The sequence below is a fragment of the Pelecanus crispus genome, chromosome 10 (genome assembly GCF_030463565.1).
Source record: "Pelecanus crispus isolate bPelCri1 chromosome 10, bPelCri1.pri, whole genome shotgun sequence".
Lineage (NCBI taxonomy): Eukaryota > Metazoa > Chordata > Aves > Pelecaniformes > Pelecanidae > Pelecanus > Pelecanus crispus.
This window is the reverse complement of record NC_134652.1, coordinates 14126780-14145089: the sequence shown is the minus strand read 5'-3', so window position 1 is coordinate 14145089 and position 18310 is coordinate 14126780. Positions and strand designations below refer to the sequence as shown.

Sequence of the window (18310 nt, the reverse complement as noted above, 5' to 3'; positions counted from 1 at the left end):
GTGTGCCTTTAAGTTCCTCTTTTTCTCAAGGTACCTTGACTGATCTATGAGAAGCTACCAACAAACCTTGCTTTCAAGTTTCAAATGTTTCTAACTTTGAAATGATCTTAAAAAAGAGTCAGTAAAAAGCTGTGAATGGACACATGGAACGTGTTCTGCCTCGGGATAAAGTGGAGCCCAGGTGCCCCCAACCTCTTTTTCACCCAGACCTGATTCAGGGTTGTCCTGTTGCCAGCCAGAAGGCAAGTGAGTGGTGTCAGTCACAAAGTGTGGTCATCAGTCTAGTAACTGGGCTGAGATAAATCCCTCAGGTATCAAGCTTATGTTTCTCAATTCCTTACTCAGGACACCCCTCTAAAAAGGAGAAATAGTTTAAGCACAGCTATTGTGAGGAGCAGGAGAGTGAATGCTTTCTGTGTAACATATAACTGCATAAAGGGGTAGAAGGTGTGGGATGGCCAAAACCCTGTTCAGAACTTCGCCTTCAAAGTGATGAGGCAATTTGAGCTCCATTTTACAGATGGAAAACTGGGAAAGAGGTTTTAAATTATTAGCTCCAGGCTCTGAAGGGAAAATCAGTGCTGGTTTGACCACTAGAGCTATCACCTCTATCTCTGTTTGGACTACAGTCAACCCTTTACAGATTAATAATTATGACAGTGTCTTTCAGCTTTTATCAGACCATCTGATCTGATCTAACCTGTGGATGTGAAGATGAAAGGTTAATCCCCCGGGCCATCTGTTTTCCTTTACCTGTTCTGTCTGAATGCATTTTTTCCTTGCAGGTCTTGCCTGCCCACTTTTGGCATATGTCTCCTGCTGCCTCATGACACTGATACTGGTTTACATCTGACTCTGTGCAAAGGACTGCAGCCTCTTTGAACAGCAGCTGCCTATTTAGAGATGCTTACAAGTTTCCTTTAGTATTTCCTCTCCTCTCCTGGCAACACCTCTCAGTATGATTTATGAATAGCAAGCATAGCTGGGGGTGATGCGAAGTACGTACACCTCTGAATTCCAGTGATAGAAGCTGGGGTAATTAATAATAACAAATCAGGAGTGTTTGCTTTGCATGGAGGTCACATAGCAGAGAAGTGTTATTCTGTATTCTTTGGGAATGGGGGAAGTCAGTCCTTGCCCTTCCCTGTGCTGTTAAATCTGCATGTCATTTTCCTTAGATAATTAAGTAATTCCAGCCTTTCAAGGAGAGAGACTCCCTGCTTTTTCCCTGTTAGCTTGCAGATGTAGTACATGTACCTTGCGGCAAATCAATGCTAACTATATTACCATGCATTATTGCAGTAATGGAGCAGAGTAAGCCCAAGGAAAAATGTTCAACCCTTGCCGATTGCATTATGAGCATGAGGCTCTTTTATGTAGCAGGCTTATTAATTGCACTTTCATTTGTGTCCCTGAATTTTAACCCTTTTGAGATTGCTCTTCAGCTCTGGAGTACCACTAAAATTGCTAGTTGTCGGATAGATTCAGAAAAGGGAGAATGACAAGGGTGGTCTCTGTGGTGCTGCACTGGAACCTGGACATCTGTAACAAAGCTGAGGAATAGATTTAAACCACCATCAAAAGAAGGCAGCTGTTAAATCACTTAGTAGAACATAGAATAAATATACTCTGTGTTTGGAGCGACAGATGTTGTGGTCAGGTGCTCTTTTAAGAGAAGGGTAGTGAAGGGTTTTGGCCCCTCCGCCTGTGCACCCATGGGCCAGCTGCATGCTTTTGCATTGCACAGAATGCCAGTGCAGGTTGTTCCTCTTCCCTCCCCAGATGAACTCCCTGATTTGCGCCAGCAGCATTTTTATTTTGTGAAGACCGGCCTCCTTAGCTGTTCTCTTTTGCACTCTGTCTGAAGGCAGTGAACTTGTGTGTTGTCTGCAAGTCATAATCTAGATTTCAGAGTGGGGATTGTCTCTTTGCTGCATTTTCAGGCTTTTCCTGGAGCCTGATAGGAACTCTAGGCATTGCTAGAATTTAAATGATTATTAACTTAGTAATTGGCATTTGCATCATGGAAGTGCATACAGCAGTGATGCCTGGCCTTTGCCAGCCCACTATGCAGCATGCATTACACTGTGTGTGGGTTACATGTTGTTCTTTTCATGGGGCCAGTATTATTTTTCCTTATTTCCTGTGGTTGTGTGAAACTTCTGTTAGTCCCCTGTGAGTTGAAGCTATCAGCTAAGACAGTCTAGCAAATGCTGTAATAGCTGCCACTTAGTTTTGTCCTACTTCCTGTCTTAGAGGTGTTAGGAGCATAAATTTGCCTGAGACTCTCCCTTTCAGAATGTTTCAAACTTTATTGATATGAGATTTGATTCAACTTGGCTCCTTTTAGGAGTAAGTTGTTGCTGAATCAGTGCACAGGAGATTTGGGGACTGCCAGGGCTGGGTCGGTGAGAAACACCTGCCTGCAGCCAGCTGCTTGCTGCTGTAGTTCTGTGTTCTTTTTCTTTATATTAGTATTTCCTTTTTGGTTTTTTTCTTCCCTACTAAATATACACCCTTCCATTCATGTTGACTAGTCGAAAGTCTTTCCTCAGTGCTGTAGTTCAATTTCTCTCTTGTTTGCTGTTGTTCTTAAAAGAAGGGAAGGAAATAGCCATAGGTGAGAATCTTAAAAGGTGGTGTTTGTTGTGGGAGAGAAAACAGCACCAAGCTGTGGCAGGTTGAACATCCTCCTGTGAAGTCCCACCATCAAAGCTGGGGTCCCTGCCAGACTTGTTTCTCTCTAGCTTGCTAAGAAAATTCTGCGTTTGCACACACACATACACACACACACACACACACATGCACAGAAATTGCTTTGGATTTAGCCTGACTAGAGAAGAAACAAAAACACCTCCTTCCCCTTCTAGGTCTATCTCAAGATTGGGGGGAGTGCAGAGTGGAAGAGGGAAAGATTTGTCCGGAGGAGGATACAAAGTGGAAAATGTACATGGGGTGAGAACAAAGTCTTAATTGTAGAGAACTGCTTCTGTGTCACTGACCACAGCAGCTTCATTCTTCTTGTATGCGCTCTGAGGGATGGGAAAAGGCAGTTTGTGTTTTTCTGTCTTGTTTCTGATTTCTACAGGAGAGTTTTCTAAAACATCTCTTATGCAGTAGCTGGTTCGCTGGAGGCTATCAAGGAAGGTTTTCATCCTTGTGGATTTCTGAGTTGTTGCTCTTTCTTTTGCCCGTAGCCTATGGGGACCTGGCTTTGGCTGATGTTTGGTGTCCCTCCTTATTTGAGGCTACTAAGTCCTTTGAATTTCTTCCCTGGGGGCTTTTCCCCCAGTCTAGTGGAGGAAGTTAAGTCATCTGGGATTGCTGAGGACATCCTCTGGTTGCCCTGGGAGCTAGCACTGTGTTGCATGCGAATGCTTGGAGAAGGCATGGTCATCTCTGGTCAGTGACACATTCCTAAGCTATCCCCTCAGTTGCGGTTTGCATTGTATGACTTGTGGCCTTATGGGGACTTCGGTTTACAGCTGGTAGTACAGCACTGAAGGGCTAATTACTCCTTAACTGGCTTCAGGGATGTCACTGTTGCAATCTTTGGATCATAACAGTGATCTCTGCAATAAGACAGTCCTAGGACTCCTCTAGAAAGGAAATCTGTGTCAAACAAAAATCAGTGGGTCTCAGATGGTAGCATCCCTTGGTGGGAACCGGGAAAATACAAGTGATATTGCACACCCCACACAACTTTAGTTACACCTCATAATATTTGTTTTTTCTTCAATGATTCGTATGTTAAGTAGGATCCCAACCAACAGATGCTTGGGAGTCATGGAAATTTCATCTTTTTGAAATGAAGTGGGAGCAGCTGACTTCATTGAGCCTACAAACCATGTGAAGCCTTGGATATTTGGAGCCTAAGGAGATGTTCAGGGCAGGAGAGGGTAAAGGCTCTTGAGGAGTCCCATCAGGATACAGGATAGGATATTTTCCATTTATTTTTCTTGCCTAGAGCCACTAGCTATTGATATCTTTTTAGTGGGATTGTTGAGAGGATGGAGGGATGGGCTCTGGCAATAGACCTTCCACCACAATGCAGGGTGAGGAGGGATAGCTTGAGTCTGATAGAGCACAATTTATCTTTCATTGGCTGATTTCATGTCTTCCAAAAATTTCTCCCTTTTAACTGAGTCTCATCCTATTATTTTAGCTGTGATTTACACATTGTACTGTGCTTTGGTTTAAATGCAGTTGAGTCTGTTTTAGAGAAAGGTAAATGAATTAGGTGACCTTTCAAGATCCCTATTCTTGAGGCATGTATAAATGCTAGTCACTTCTTCATTTAGTGATTAGTGAAATCTGGTGGGTTTTAAACCCTAATTCAAAGCCTGTGCTTAAATATGAAGTATGTTTGGGTCACGGGAACAAGTCCTGCTCTGACAGTACAGTCATCAACTACTTTTTTTACTGCACCCTCAGATATGCCAGCTGAGGTCCTCTGTTATCCCAAACTTGTTTCAGTCAAAATAAGGAATAGCTGAAATGCTTTAACTGGCTGGTGACTGTTAACGTGGGTCACCTGAAGAGCTCAGGTAGGAGGGCTGAACTGGATGGTAACTGGTTGCTTCCAGCAGGTACAGTGGCTAAGGATGGATACATCTTCTCTTAGCACAACAGGAAGGGTGTTTGAAGGGTGTTTACCCAGCAGCAAGAGGTGGCAAGATTTAGCACTGTGCTTTCCTTCTAGCAGAAGTTTGTTTGTGCTAAACCTTGCCCTGTTCAAACAGCTTCATGCCCCTGAAATCACAGTAGCTGTAACTACTGTTGCCCCGTTGTGAGTGTCTTGAAGAGAAGACCTGAACCCTTGCAGATCCCACTATGCCCTAGGGAAGGAGTGGAGCAAGCAGAGGGGAAGATTCGTGTTCACAAAGACTCTCTTTGTGCAGTATTTGTGCTCCGCTTCTTAGCGGCAAAAGCCACTCCTAAACAATCATAGACAAGAGGCTTCATTAACAACCAGAAATGAAAAGCTCATGAGATGTGCACAAAATTTCTAACAGTAAGGAGGATTACTTTTCTCCATGGAACTTGTGAGACCTGAGGCATGCCTTGGGACAGGAAGGGAGATGAGGGTCATTTACTCTTTCTGATTCAATGACCATGTGAATATCAGTCACATTCCCTGCTTCTAATCAGATTTTCTCCAAATAGGGTATCTTAGTACTCATAGCATGTTCTTGGATATTATAACATCTTAAGGCATGATTACGCCTCTCTTCATTATACGTGGGGCAGTTGGACCCAGCTTTTTAGATGAACTCTTTGAATTCAGAAGACAAAGAGGGGCTGCAGGTTTGAATGTCCTGACCCAGAGCTTTCTAAGTGATGTTAAGGAGCATACTTTCAAAAACTTGGCAAATGCTTCTGAAAATCTAGGATCTTACTGTGGTCCTGGATGATTTGAAATCTGGGAGACAGGGGATCCTGTATTTCTGACTGGGGTCCCCAAGATAGATATATATGCAACCTGCAGTATAGGGTGAATTCAACACAGTGAACTTGTGTGCTGCACAACTTATCTTTTTATATGCTGCAAATCCATGCACTCATTCCATTCTGATAAGCTCTTTGGCATTCCTGATGATGCTGATCATCAGCAGAAGGGTATTTTTTTACCTTGGCTTTAGGACCAACACCAGAACCCAACATTAACTAGGAGCATGATCTAAAACCTGCAGAATATCCCCAGAGCATTCAAAACACCTCTGCCTTCTCTGTGCGTCCTTCACCTGCGCTGTGCAGGTTGTGCACCTTTTGGGCAGCCTTAGCAGTGGGTGAAGATAGTGGAGCTGTCTGGGCATTCCTGAATGGAAGGGGCTCTTCTGTCTCCCACAGACATGGTGTTTGGATAGAAAAAAAATCAAAAGGAGGGATGCAGACAGGCCGATCACCAAACCTGGCATTGCATCTTATCACGCTGGTGAAGTTCTGAGTCTGAGGGTGAGATCTACAGAAGTGGTTCTTCACTCTGCTAAGCCTCTACCTGCTGCAGTTCCAGTGTGGCCTGTGGCAGCCTCTCCTGCCCCGGGGCACTGTGTGGATGGTGTTGAGCAAGAGGATAGTGGTGCTGTGATGCAGTGAGGGGACCTACTACTTCATGAGAACCCTGCTCCAAGATCAGCTGTGATCAAATTGTCCCACCACTGTCCCATGACCCAGGATATGTAAAACACTTCCCTTGGCATGCTGGTATGTGGTACCCATGTTGCATGCTTTTGTGCTGGGCTGCTGGACTCCCACTTCATCATTTCGTGCAGGAGCTAGATTCCCTCTTGCAGCATCTGCACAGTGTTTTTTTGCAGCCCCTGTTTAGGAGCTTTGCAGCAAGTCTGGCAATGCTAAAGGCTCCCTGCCATGGGCCTGCTGTGCTTCAGAGAGACTGTCTGCTGCATACCCTGACTGGCTGTGCTAGGAGAAGATCTGTCCCATACTGGGGGTAGTACTGTACCAGCAGAAATGGTGGGGGGCCTGCCTGCAGGTGATATTTAGTCTGAGGACATAGGGACACTTCAGCTTTTAATGATTTTTTTTTTTAGGTGGATTCAGGCCTTTCCTTAGTAAACAAGACAGCATTATCACAGAGCTGCTTTGTTTTCCAGTGACTGGTCTCACACATAATAAATAGGTTAAAGTTAACTGAAGCAAGCATTGATTTTTCTCTTAGTACATGTTGGATTTCCTCCCTTGGGAGGGCTTGAGTAGTGTGGGAGACCTGCAGGGGAGGGTGTCACAGTGTGAAGAGCGTGCCATGTAGCTGGGGCATTACTTTTTTCCCCCCTCTAAATCTTCCTCTTACGATCTCTTCTCCAACTCCCCCCCAACTTTCTTTCACGTACCAGCAAGTAAGGTTCCAACTCCCACCCAGAAGTTTCTGGGGGTGATAGTGAGTGGGGGACACTCTGGGCCTCCAGGGAGGCCTGGGTGCATGCAGCCCTGCAGGAGGAGAGGGGCATGGAGCAATGATGGGCAGAGCTTGGTGAAACAGGAGGGATGGGGGCACTGGGGAGCAGGTCTACAACCAGCAGTGAGGGTAGTGATGGTGAAGTTATTGGTAAGTGTGGTAGAAGTTAACTCTTTGCTTTCATATTATTTTTTTCCAAACAAAAGTCACAGAATAGGAAAAAAAAAATGAAACCCCCAAATGATCAATGCTGCTTTAGAAGTCTTTGGCATTAAATGTTTGCCAGGCTCTATTTGTTTCTTTCTTTAGATAGTGTCATTAGACTTCTTCCATCCAAATCATCCCCTCCAAACAAACATAACTCCCCCAATTGTCTTTCTCTCCTTAATTGAACCCAGCTCCCCCTTGGTTATAGGCATGTTCTGCTACTTTATATTTGTGCCACAGTTTGCCTTCCAGAACATTTACTTACTTGCTTACTTAGAAATCTACTGCATTGCCTGGTGTTATGGCATATGGTTGCCTTACATCAATTAAAAATCAACATGGTCCAACAGTATATAACAGCAACTGCTGCTTCTTTGAAAGGATGTTTGCAACTGGGTGAGGATTAAAGCAGATTGTAATGGATTAGACCACGGATTAAAGCAGCCTGTAACGGATACTGTGTTGGACTATTCCATTTCTATTCCTGGATATAGACTGTGCAAATCTAGGGTTGTCAAATGACATCCTCACTGTCACTGTGTCATGCAAGAGGCCAGGTTTTGAAGCAAACCTGATATTCCTGCAACAGGGATGGTACATCCTGGAAAAGCCCCTTTTCTGTGTGCTGGTGATGGGCACGCAGTTCACGAATCGTGCAGGAGATGGGGGTGTTGCTCACGTTACCTTTGTCTTCTAGAGAAGGAAAGGGACTGGAGAGCTCTGCTGCTTCTCTCCTTGGCACTGAGGCCTCTGCTAAGGGCTGGGAGATCCGAGTGGGGAGATTTTAATAGACAGTCCCACATCATCAGTGGGACTACAGCTGTGCGTCCTGTTGTTTAACAGTAATAAGCAGGCACTAATGAAGGGGTTTTAGGATTTTCTTTAGAAACACCAGCCCTTCCAGTGGGCATTTGTCTGAGAAATGAGGCCCTGGGGTAATCTTGCTGACATAGTATAAACTGAGTATCTGGGATTGTCCCTGAGTGTGGCAGATGTGGATGATATTCACAGAGGGTGATTTTAGTTGCAAGTAACAGCTCTTCAGTCTGCAAGGTAGGAGAGACCTGCTCTTGGGCTGGTGAAAGTACTGTCCTAAAGTGTTGGTGAACACACCTGTGCATGAAGCCCATCACATTCTGTGCCACGTCCAGCACAGCTGGGCTCTTGTGGTGACAAAAAGTGATGCAGTGGACATAAAGCAATGCCTTGTGCTGGCAGGATTTGGGAAACAAGATGTGTCCACAAGTCCTGTCTTGGTGTGTGAGCTTTGGTCATGAAGTCAGGGATGATGCTGCACAAATGAGTGGCTGAGCCAGGTGTGAACAAGGACTAGGTCTTAAACAGTGTCCAGCAAGGCTGAGAAGATAAATGGGACTGGGTGAACTGCACAATGGCTAAGCAGTGGCAATTGCTAGTCCCATGGTAGGTTTTACTTTGTGGCAACAGGGGTTCTGGACATGCAGAGATCTTCAGGAGCAGCAGTGAGCTGCTGCTGGGTCCAGAGGGACTGGAGAAACTTTAATCATAACATAAGGACAAGTTCTGCATGTCACAGCTACAGCCTCACTGTAGGAGGATGACATTAGGTGGGCAGTGCATCCCTTCACAGAGCATAGCAATGGCAAGATCCAGGGGTGGTATGTGTGCCGCTGACGCCACAGACCTGGGGACACTCCTCTTGCAGCAGTCGATCTAGGGAGACAGATGAGGTCCTTCCTGTCCCCCATACCATGTTGTTCCTTTACAAGCAGCAGGAGGGTGCAGTCTCGGGGCTTGCCCAGCTCTGTGCATGCAGAGCAGCGCCTGCCGCAGGTGTGTGTAACTTGTGCAGTCCCCTCACCCGCAGTTTTATGTATCAGCTCTGGCTGAGGCTCACATCACTGCTCCCACACAAATGAAATCATAGAGTCATAGAGTGGTTTGGGTTGGAAGGGACCTTAATGAACTAGATGTTCCAACACCCTGCCATGGGCAGGGACACCTTCCACTAGGCCAGGTTGCTCAAAGCCCCGTCCAGCCTGGCCTTGAACACTTCCAGGGATGGGGCATCCACAGCTTCCCTGGGCAACCTGTTCCAGTGCCTCACCACCCTCACAGTAAATAATTTCTTCCTTACATCTAATCTAAATCTACCTTCTTTCAGTTTAAAGCCATCACCCCTTGTCCTATCACTACATGATATCACCGGCTCGCTCAGCATCCCCCCCCTCCCCCAGCCCTGTTAGCGCTTTCCTCGCAAACCGGCCGACACCCCGGACCCTCTTTCCACTCCTGCAGGACAGCCATGTAGCGACAGCTCCCACCGTTTGCAGCAGCCAGCGGTGTTGGCAGCCCCCTCTTCCCTCCGCAACTCGGTTCTGGCTCTCCCCGGCGGCAGGCGGGCTGCACGGCCCTCCCCGGCCCGGGTTAGGCGCTCTGCAGCGGGAGGTGGCTGGCCAGGAAACCCCAGCGCTCGCCCAGCGCGGGCAGAGCCACCACCGACCCTTTCTGTGCCCCTCTCTCCCTCCGCTCGCTGCCGGGCTCAAGACCCGCGTTAGGCGGGAGGAACTGTTGAGCCAGCCCCGCTCTGGGACGGGGGGGGGACACCGCAGGGAGAGCCGTGCGGATCCGTCCCTGGACGGCAAAGAATGGCTGATGTGGTAAGTGGGGGGGTGGGACGGTTAACATAACGCTACTTATTGACACCTTTCAAAGGGAGGCGGAGAACGGGGGAAGGTCGACCGTGGGTTTGATCTGAAGCGCCGACGTGTTGCTGCAATGAATCGCTCCGGAGGGACGTGGCACAGGCGCGGCTGGCTGTGACAAGGGTGACCCCCGGGAGGGTGGGGGCCGCCCCGCAGCCCCGGGAGGCGGCAGCCTGCCCTCTCCCCTCCGCACCGTGCGACTACTCACACCTCGTCCGGGGGCTGAAGCTGCAAAGGCTCCTTGGGCTTTGGCAGCAGAGAGGAGGTGTCCAGCCCGGGGGAAATGCTGCGTCCCTGCGATGGGAGCGGGAGCGCTGCACTGCCGTGACCTAAAGAAATGCATCTCCCTCGCTCCTTCTGCCGACACGGTCCCGAGATGCTGCTGCAGTGAGCTGCCTGCAGATACTGCCCTTTCTTGGTTATTAGCCCCCTCGCCCCCCCTCCCCAAATAAATGGTGCTAGTCTCCCTTCCTGGCTGGTGGCAAGGTTGCTGGGATTCCCACGCACACGCGCGGGTTCCCACGGCCGGGAGGCTCCGCTCGGGACAGGCACATCCACATGCCCGGGGCGGGCGCTGCTGGATGGCCGAGTCCGTGGGCACGCTGTTACACACGGGGTCACCCAGGAGCTCCTCATCCCGGCTGCGGCGCCTTAAGCCCCTTCCCCGTATCCAGCCTTTGTGCATACACGGGAATGTGTTCCCCCACGCACAGGCTGAGGAATACCTACGCTGCTGTAAATATGGAAATATACATCAGGAGAAACGGTGAATGACGGCTGCTTTGTCTCAGGCAGGAGCACACATACCAAATCAGGAGAAAAGGCTGGCTGATGCTCCAGCTGATTCGGTGCGGCGCGGTGTCCCGCTCCCGCCCCCGGCCCCGCTCCCGGCCCCCGGCGCGGCGCGGCTGGTGACTCGGCGCTGGATTTCGGCGGCGGCGGCGGCGGCTTGGCGAGGCTCGGGGCTCCTCCCCCCGTGTGGTGTTACCCTCTCACTTGATCAAATCCTTGAACGTGAACAGTTTCACTGAAAAGCACTTTTCAAAAAAAAAAAAAAAAAAAATCCACCAACAGTAAGGAACAGAATCCAACTACCGGGGAGAGAGGTTTTTTTTTTTTCTTTTTTCCTTCTTTCCTTTTTTTTTCCTTTTTTTTTTTTTTTTTTTCCTGGTCATCGTCTCAGAGGCTGAGAAAGGGGGAAGAGAAAGAAGGAGAGCGAGAGAAAGAGGAGCCTTTTGCGAATAATAATTATTACAATTAGAATCCGGCCCCTTTCTCCTTAAAAAAAAAAACAGCCCTAAGCGCAGCGCCTCGTCCCCCCTCCCTCTCCAAGCCCCCCGACTCGCTCCGCAAAGGCATGGAGAAGAGGACCAACTGCTTTCCGACCTGCCGCGCCGTTTTCCTCGCCTGGACATGGCTCTTACTTCTCTCGTGGTGTTGCACCGGCGCCGAGATAACTTGCAGATCCTGCTCGCCTCCATCGCCCTCCTGGCCGTCCTCCTCGCCTCGCCTTAGGCAGGAGCAGCGACAGCCGCCGCCGCCGCCGCCGCGGGGATTGCGGAGCTGGCCGGGCGGCCGAGCGCGGGGCTCGGCCGGGGCGGCGGCCGCCGCGGAGCCGCTGCCGGGCGGGGAGCCGGGGGGCCGAGCGGGGCCGCGGGGAGCGGCGCTCCGCTCGGCGGGGGCGGGCGGCGGCGCGCCCGGGGGCCGGGGCCCGGCGGCGGCGCGGAGCCGGCGGAGCAGCGAGGGGCGGCGGGCGCTGCCGGCGGGCGGCGGCCGGGGGGTGCCCGCGGCCGAGGGGCAGCGCGGCGGCCGGGCTCAGCCCCGCGGGCCCGCGGAGGAGGGGAGAGCGGCGCGGCTGCGAGGGGCAGAGGAGCTGCGGCTGAGCACCACCGCCTTCGCGCTCACCGGGGATGCGGCGCACAACCAAGCCATGGTGCACTGGTCCGGGCACAACAGCAGCGTGAGTATCGCCCCGTCCGCCCGCCCCGGCTGGGCTCGGCGGGGAGGGAGCCCTGTGCCCCCCGCGAGGCGGGATGGTGCCGCGCTTGCCGCCGCGGCGAGGAGAGGGGTGCGGGGAGGAGAGGGGTGCGGGGAGCTGAGGGGTGCGGGGAGGAGAGGGGTACGGGGAGGAGGAGAGGGGCGCTGGGCGGCCGCCGTGCTCCTGTTGCCGGGGTCGGGGAGCGGGGGGGCGGGGGGTACTCGGAGCGGTGGCCGCAGAAAAAGAGAAAAGTTTTCCTGGGAAAAGATGGAGGAGAATGGGAACACCTTTCTCCCCCTCCCCGCCCCCGAAGGTAGAGCGGGGATCTCCGGGGGGGTAGCGCGATCGGGGCGCCGCCAAAGGGGCCGCGCTGGCCGGAGCCTTCTCCCTGGCGCAGGGAAGACCCCCGGCTCCCCGCCCCGCCCCGTCCCATGTGCCCGCACCGCTGGGTCCCCTCTCTGTCTGTCCCCTCATATGCAGTATACACCTCGGCACGCTTCGCTGCCTCTGTGCCAGGGGATGGATGATGTACGGTGGCGGCGGAAAAGCCCTCCTGTTCCCTGCTCGGCATGCTGGCCGACGAGAGAGCCCGTTAATTCATTAAGGGATGGAAAGCCCCCCAGCACGTTAAGGGGCTCCGGGGGGCGGCAGGCAGTGCAAGCACAGTGAAAAGTTTGTAAAAAATCGATGGCATCTCAAGCCTTTTCTCTGAAGTCAATAGTCACGAGTAGCTGAGGTGTCCCTGAAAGTCTGTGGGACTGTGTGTGCGTGGGGGGGGGGGTCCCAAAAGCCCACACGCCATCGTGCCGTGATAGTGCAGGGCCCTCCCTCGCACCCCGCTTTGCAACGCCCGGCAGATGGCTGCAGATAGAACTTCAATTTTCTTTTAACTTTATATCAAAAAATACTATTTCCCCTCTGATGTGAAGTCTGAGAACAGGCATAATTTAAAGGTCTCTGGGAAACCTTTACGTCTGGTGACAATATTCCCATTATTCCGATAATTCTGTCACTGCCTTGAAATGCCTCTTTTATTGTTTTGCTGCTATTGGAAATGGGCATAAAGCAATTAAGAGCATAAACCAGGTTGGCTAGATTCTCAGATACATTCTTCATGAAACCAGTTAGTCATTAAAAAGCAAATCATCTGCCTATCTGTCTGTCTATCTATCTGTGCATCAGCTGCAGCTTCATAATGTGCAATTCAACCTCCTCTTTATTTTTTTGACTGGAAGTTTTTTTCTCTATTTATTATTACTTAGGCAATAATTCTGACAGCAATGTAGATGTTACTTTGATTTAAACAATTTTTAAAGGCAGCTGTATTTGCCAGACATGAATTCCGCTCTCATTAAAGATGAAAGCAAACATTCAAGAGAAAACAGCTGCATGGTATATTTTAGCACTACACTTGTCTCTAGGATTATTTATTTTTAATATAACATGGCATGTAATGAAGAAAACAACCTATATGCCCTCTCTTTTGTTTCATATTGGAGCTGAATCAAGGGGTATTGAGCAAAAGAAGTTAAAATCCCCCCCATCCCTTCCCAGCATGGTTTTCTGATAGTTTTGAATATTTCTGGGTAAAGTAGCAGAGAAAACTCAATCTGTAGGCATTTGCAGGGGAAAGAAAGGTTATTTCTTCTAAAGTGCAGGTCGGAAAGTGATTTTCACAAAATTCTCCCTCCTTCCTTGGGTTTTTTTATAGAAATATGCCTTTTAAATAACTAGTTTCCTTTATTCTTCAACGCCAGGTGACTGAGAAGGGTAATAAAGGAAAACGTCTCGATTGTTCACGACTTTTCATTAAGATTTTGCACCTCAAGATACCATGCATTGAAAGCTTCCAGTGCAAAAGCACAAATGAACGCAAAAGACCTGGTGTTTATTGCCAGTGTGGTGTTTGTAGGAAGGAAAAGCAAGCATGTTAATAAAGACTAGTGTTATCTTTTTATGATTTTTCTAAAATGAGGTTTAGCATCTGGAGACTTTTTGTCTCCTGTCTCTTGGAGAAAACACACTGCATTTAGTGATGAATTGGATTTTTTTTTTTTAATAGTGTAGGGGGCAAGTTAAATGCTTGAACCTGGGTCCTTTCATCTATTAGCAGAGAAGGCTGAATCCAATGCCTGTTTTTCTACTGCCGTTCAGTTTTCACCTAATTCTACTGTTGGCGTGGCTGTGGCACAGGAACGTCAAGCAATTTGCCCAAGGTCACTCGGGGAAACTGTGGCTTCTTTCGCCAGCCACATTGGTTCCCAGTCTCTCACCTCAAAGCACGAATTTTCTTAGGTCACAGTAGGCGTAAAGCAGCAGGAAGGTCTATTGAAAATGGACAAAAGGTATTAACTCATGTCATGATTATGCTAGATAACCTAGGAGAGCAGGTAGGACATGTCTGTATGCTATTGTTTGCAGGCTACCAAAGCAGTAAAGAGGCGTACAGCTTGCTTTTTTACCAATTCCCTGTTACTTGAACAGACTTCAAAACTTAAGCTTTTGTCTCTTATGATTTATTAAAAACATGATCAATCAAATTTCATGCAATGAAGCAGTATATTTTAAATCAGGCATTAGTGGTGGGGGATTCCTAACAACTGGATGGATTTGCAAAAAAGAGGAAAGCATGGTAATAAAAAAATTGGGTTTTTACTGGGACGTATAGATCTACAGACACTCCACAAAAGGGAGATCTTTGCAGCTGCTGCATGTCCTGTTACCTACAATGTTAAAAACCTCCTGTGGGTTTTTTTTATTATTTTAAGAGCAACTCCCCCTCCATCTCCTATCCCCCTTTTCTCCCACGTCCCTCAAATCTCAATTTGACATATAAAAAAATAATCCCTTCCAGGCAACAAACTTTTGTTTTCTCCATTTGCAGATAGTGAGGTCAAGATTACGACAGAGGCAAAAGGCTGGTGAGATCGGGGAATTTGAGTTCTCTGCCTTGTCCTGCCCAGAGGCTTTTTCTGTGACCTTAGGAAAGACAATTAACCTCTGGATCTCCTCTTCCATGTTAAATGAGTATAGTACTACTTAGCTACCACAAAGTGGTGGTGTGGAGCAGAATTCATTTCTGCTTTGTACAACACCTGAAAATGTTCAAGTGGAAATTGTTAGGAAAATGCAAAGATACTATACTGTGTAGAAATGAGGTTTGTGTTCTCTGTGTTTTTGGGAAGGGGACTTGGCTGAATTCAGTGGGTCTGATATTAGAAAAAGGAGACTTGGACTTGGACTTGGACTTGGACTTGAACTGTCAGTCTGCCCTAATAGGAGCATTTATTGAGAGAGGTCACTGAAGCTCTTGAAGGACCTGGTAGAGATCAGATAAAATGTTTTCTTGCTAAGGCCTTTCTGAAGGAAGGAGAATTTTTAGTGAAAACTACTATTATTCCCAGAAGATCTGCAACCCATTCTTTTTTCAAAGCCATACCTCTCTGAACACACACTGTGTACAGATGTGCCATTTGGTGAGCAGTTGTATCCTCTACACTTGTTTTCCCTCTCTCTAGATGGTTATGTAATTGCATGAAATTTTGCCTTGTTCTGCTCGCTGGATGCTCTCTCCAGCCTTCCTGTGAAGATGATCTGATTCTTCAGATTATCTTTTCTTCCTTCCTCTCTCCCCAATTTCTAGGAGAAGGACCTGCAAAAGTAAGTAGCAGCACCTTTAATGCTGTTACAGCTTTAAATCTCTCTATCTTGGTTCTTGACAATAGTTTTTTCAAGAGATTTCAACAAGCTACAGTGGATAAAACACACTTACTCAGATTTCTCTCCTGATATGATCACCAGTGGAATGGTAAACAGGGACTGTTGTCATTAGGTTTCAGAGTTGTCGCTCTGATGAATGTAGCTGTTTATAGGAAGTACTTAATTCTGTCCATGCTTTTTCCATGATGGAAGTGCTACAAATTCCATGGTGTTGTGGGTGGTTTTTTTTTAATATAAGAAGCAAAGATGTACATTTTTATCTTTCTTTTAACCTCTAGAAGACATTTTCAATCTATTATCTATGGAGAGGCCTCAGCTTATGATCATAGTGTGCTTTAGCTATCCCATGTATACATGCCCTTACCTTTCTAGTAACCAGAGGCAAGCTTCAGACATCAAGTTGAGGAAATGCTTTATGATGCCACAGTAAGAGCAGGAGAGGGCATTTGTTGAAGGCACATGTAATATTGCAGGTTGCTTCAGCCAGGCCAAGTTCCTATACGATCCTAGGCATTGGATCTTTCATGCTACAGGAAAAATAGCAGCAGTACATATTCTTGTCTCAGTGTACTACAACAGTGCAGAAGATAAACCCAGAGAAAGATAGTGTGCTGCTACTTGTGCAGACTACGCAACTGCATTGATGCTTATAGTATGATCCAGATTCTGAAAGTTGGGGAAGGCAGGATGAGAGCCGGTGAGAGACTGGACTGGCACCTTCTTTTATCATCAGCCATGCTACACTGTTTTGTCCAGAGGTCTGGTCAGCCTGTGGCTATCATCTCTAGAGTTAACATGGTTGGAGGATTCTCTCCAGGACTGGGAATATGAGATGTCTTTGGGAGCAGACTCTGGTAAAGAGGTGGCTAATAGTACTACAGTAGCATACAGCCACCTGAAGTAGAGTTAGAAAGAAGATGCAGCTTCTCTTACTGGTTGAAGAAGATATAAAACATGGCAACAGCCACAACATATGTCAGACTGGACATTAGGAAGAGTTTCTTCTCAAAGAAAGCGGTGCAGCAAGGTACTGGAAAGTTTTGGGAATCTCTGTCTTTGGAGATTTGCAAGACTCACATAAACATGATCTGATGGTGACAACCCTGTTCTGAATGGGCTTCTTCGATTCTTCTCCTCTTGCTACCGCTGATTCTATTCCTTTACACTGTGCAAGCTCTGAGGGCTGGCAGTGAAAAGCAGGTTGTACAAGTTCTCGCAGTGAAGCCTGTCTCTTCCAGGAATGATTCTTCTGCATGCTGTTGGCAGTGTTCTGGTGTGATCTGCTAATGTACTGGTGGTTTGATGCTGAGACATTACTCACTCCCATGGTGAATTACAAGCTGGGGAGGCTGATGGGCTTGCTGTGTGCCAGGTAGTTTTTCATTAAGATGCCTAGCAGTGCAGTGTGTGATGGGCAGAACGAGGTGGGCAATATTTGCAATTCCAAATAGACTGCTATGCTTGCAAGGGAGGAAGGGGAGAAAATGAATCTTTAGGCAGGCAATGCTGCATTTAGTCGTCAGCCATGGTAACGGCTCCAACAGTCCAGTTGGATTTCAGTTTACAATGTTTACTCCTAGAGTGCACGATGGTGACAGAGCAATCATATTAATTGCACTGCATTTGGTAGATATTTTAATTGCTATTCTAGACTGTTTCTTTCTCAAATGGCTTTTGGCTAGGTTGTGGCCTCATTACCATTGAAGGTAGGCCGGCTGTGTTACAATATCTTGATGCATTTCCACTTCTCTACTACCTTTAGTAATGAAGTTTGCTGCTGAAGTCCTTCTCCAGGACTTTGCCAATCCATTTTTAATTAATGCTCAAATAGAAGATGGGGAAATAAAAATGAAGCTCTTGCATGGCAGTTGCTTTTATGGTTGTTTTGAGTCAGTAGAGCAGGAAGAAGGCATCTGGAAAACATTTTTCAGGTTATTTGTCTCCAGACTGGTTTCATTGCAAAGTCAGGTCAATGTCCAGTGGATGGGCCTTGATGTTTCTGGTGGATCCCGTGGAGCTGGTAGATTCCCCAGGCCATTACCCTGCCTAGCGCAGCAAGCTGTCATTGTTCTTGTAGCCCAGAGCTCAGTAACGGAACTGCTCCTGTTCTAGGTGCCTGTCAGCAGTTTCCCTTCAGGCCTCAATACTCAAGACTTTTTCATGCTCAGGGATGAGGACTAGGATTTGTGGCTAAGCTTTCACAGTGATTTAAATGCAAGCAGAAACAGCTATGTGATTCTTTAATTAATTTTTTTTTTTTATGGAAAACATTCCTCCAATTAGATGACAAAGAATTTTGAAAATGCATTTGAGCAGATAATTGATGTTAGGTAGGAGAAATTTTTCCCAAAAGGGAAGTGAATGAGACAAATACTTTCTTAAATGCAAGGCTGTAGGAAGATGAAACTTTCTGAGAGTTTCCAAATTTACAGCTGGATTCATAGTAGAGATTTTAGAAAAAATATGAAAGCAGTGTCATCTAAAGGGCAAAGCACAGGTTAAGCAGCAAAGATCTTTAATGTTGGTTGTACTAAAGGATACTGGAAGCGAGCCTTGCAAACAGTCAAGAATTTACTTAAGTCATACTGTAGTGTCCTGTTCCTTAAGCTCCCTGGATGTCTGTAGATAGAATGGAGGAGAGCAGTACATGCTTACCTGAGTCAGTACTCTCTTACAAATCCAGATTTGTTTCAGGATTGAAGGACAAGCCTGAGGTCGTGGTTGGGATTGATTCCAGGCCAATTGCAAGGAAACCTGGGTTTTGCTGAGGTCTGGTCAAGTTTAGCTTCCACTGAGAATCTGTGT

General features: G+C 47.7%; 1 protein-coding gene across 1 annotated transcript in view; it reads left to right on the top strand.

The window, feature by feature from the left end:
* Nucleotides 1-11164: 11164 nt before the first annotated feature.
* The window catches only part of SORCS3 (sortilin related VPS10 domain containing receptor 3), a 316586-nt gene continuing 309440 nt past the window's right edge, over nucleotides 11165-18310 (top strand). Inside the window, exon 1 of the mRNA XM_075718061.1 lies at nucleotides 11165-11767. Within this exon, the coding sequence (XP_075574176.1) occupies nucleotides 11165-11767 (603 nt within the window). The remainder of the gene's footprint in view (nucleotides 11768-18310) is intronic.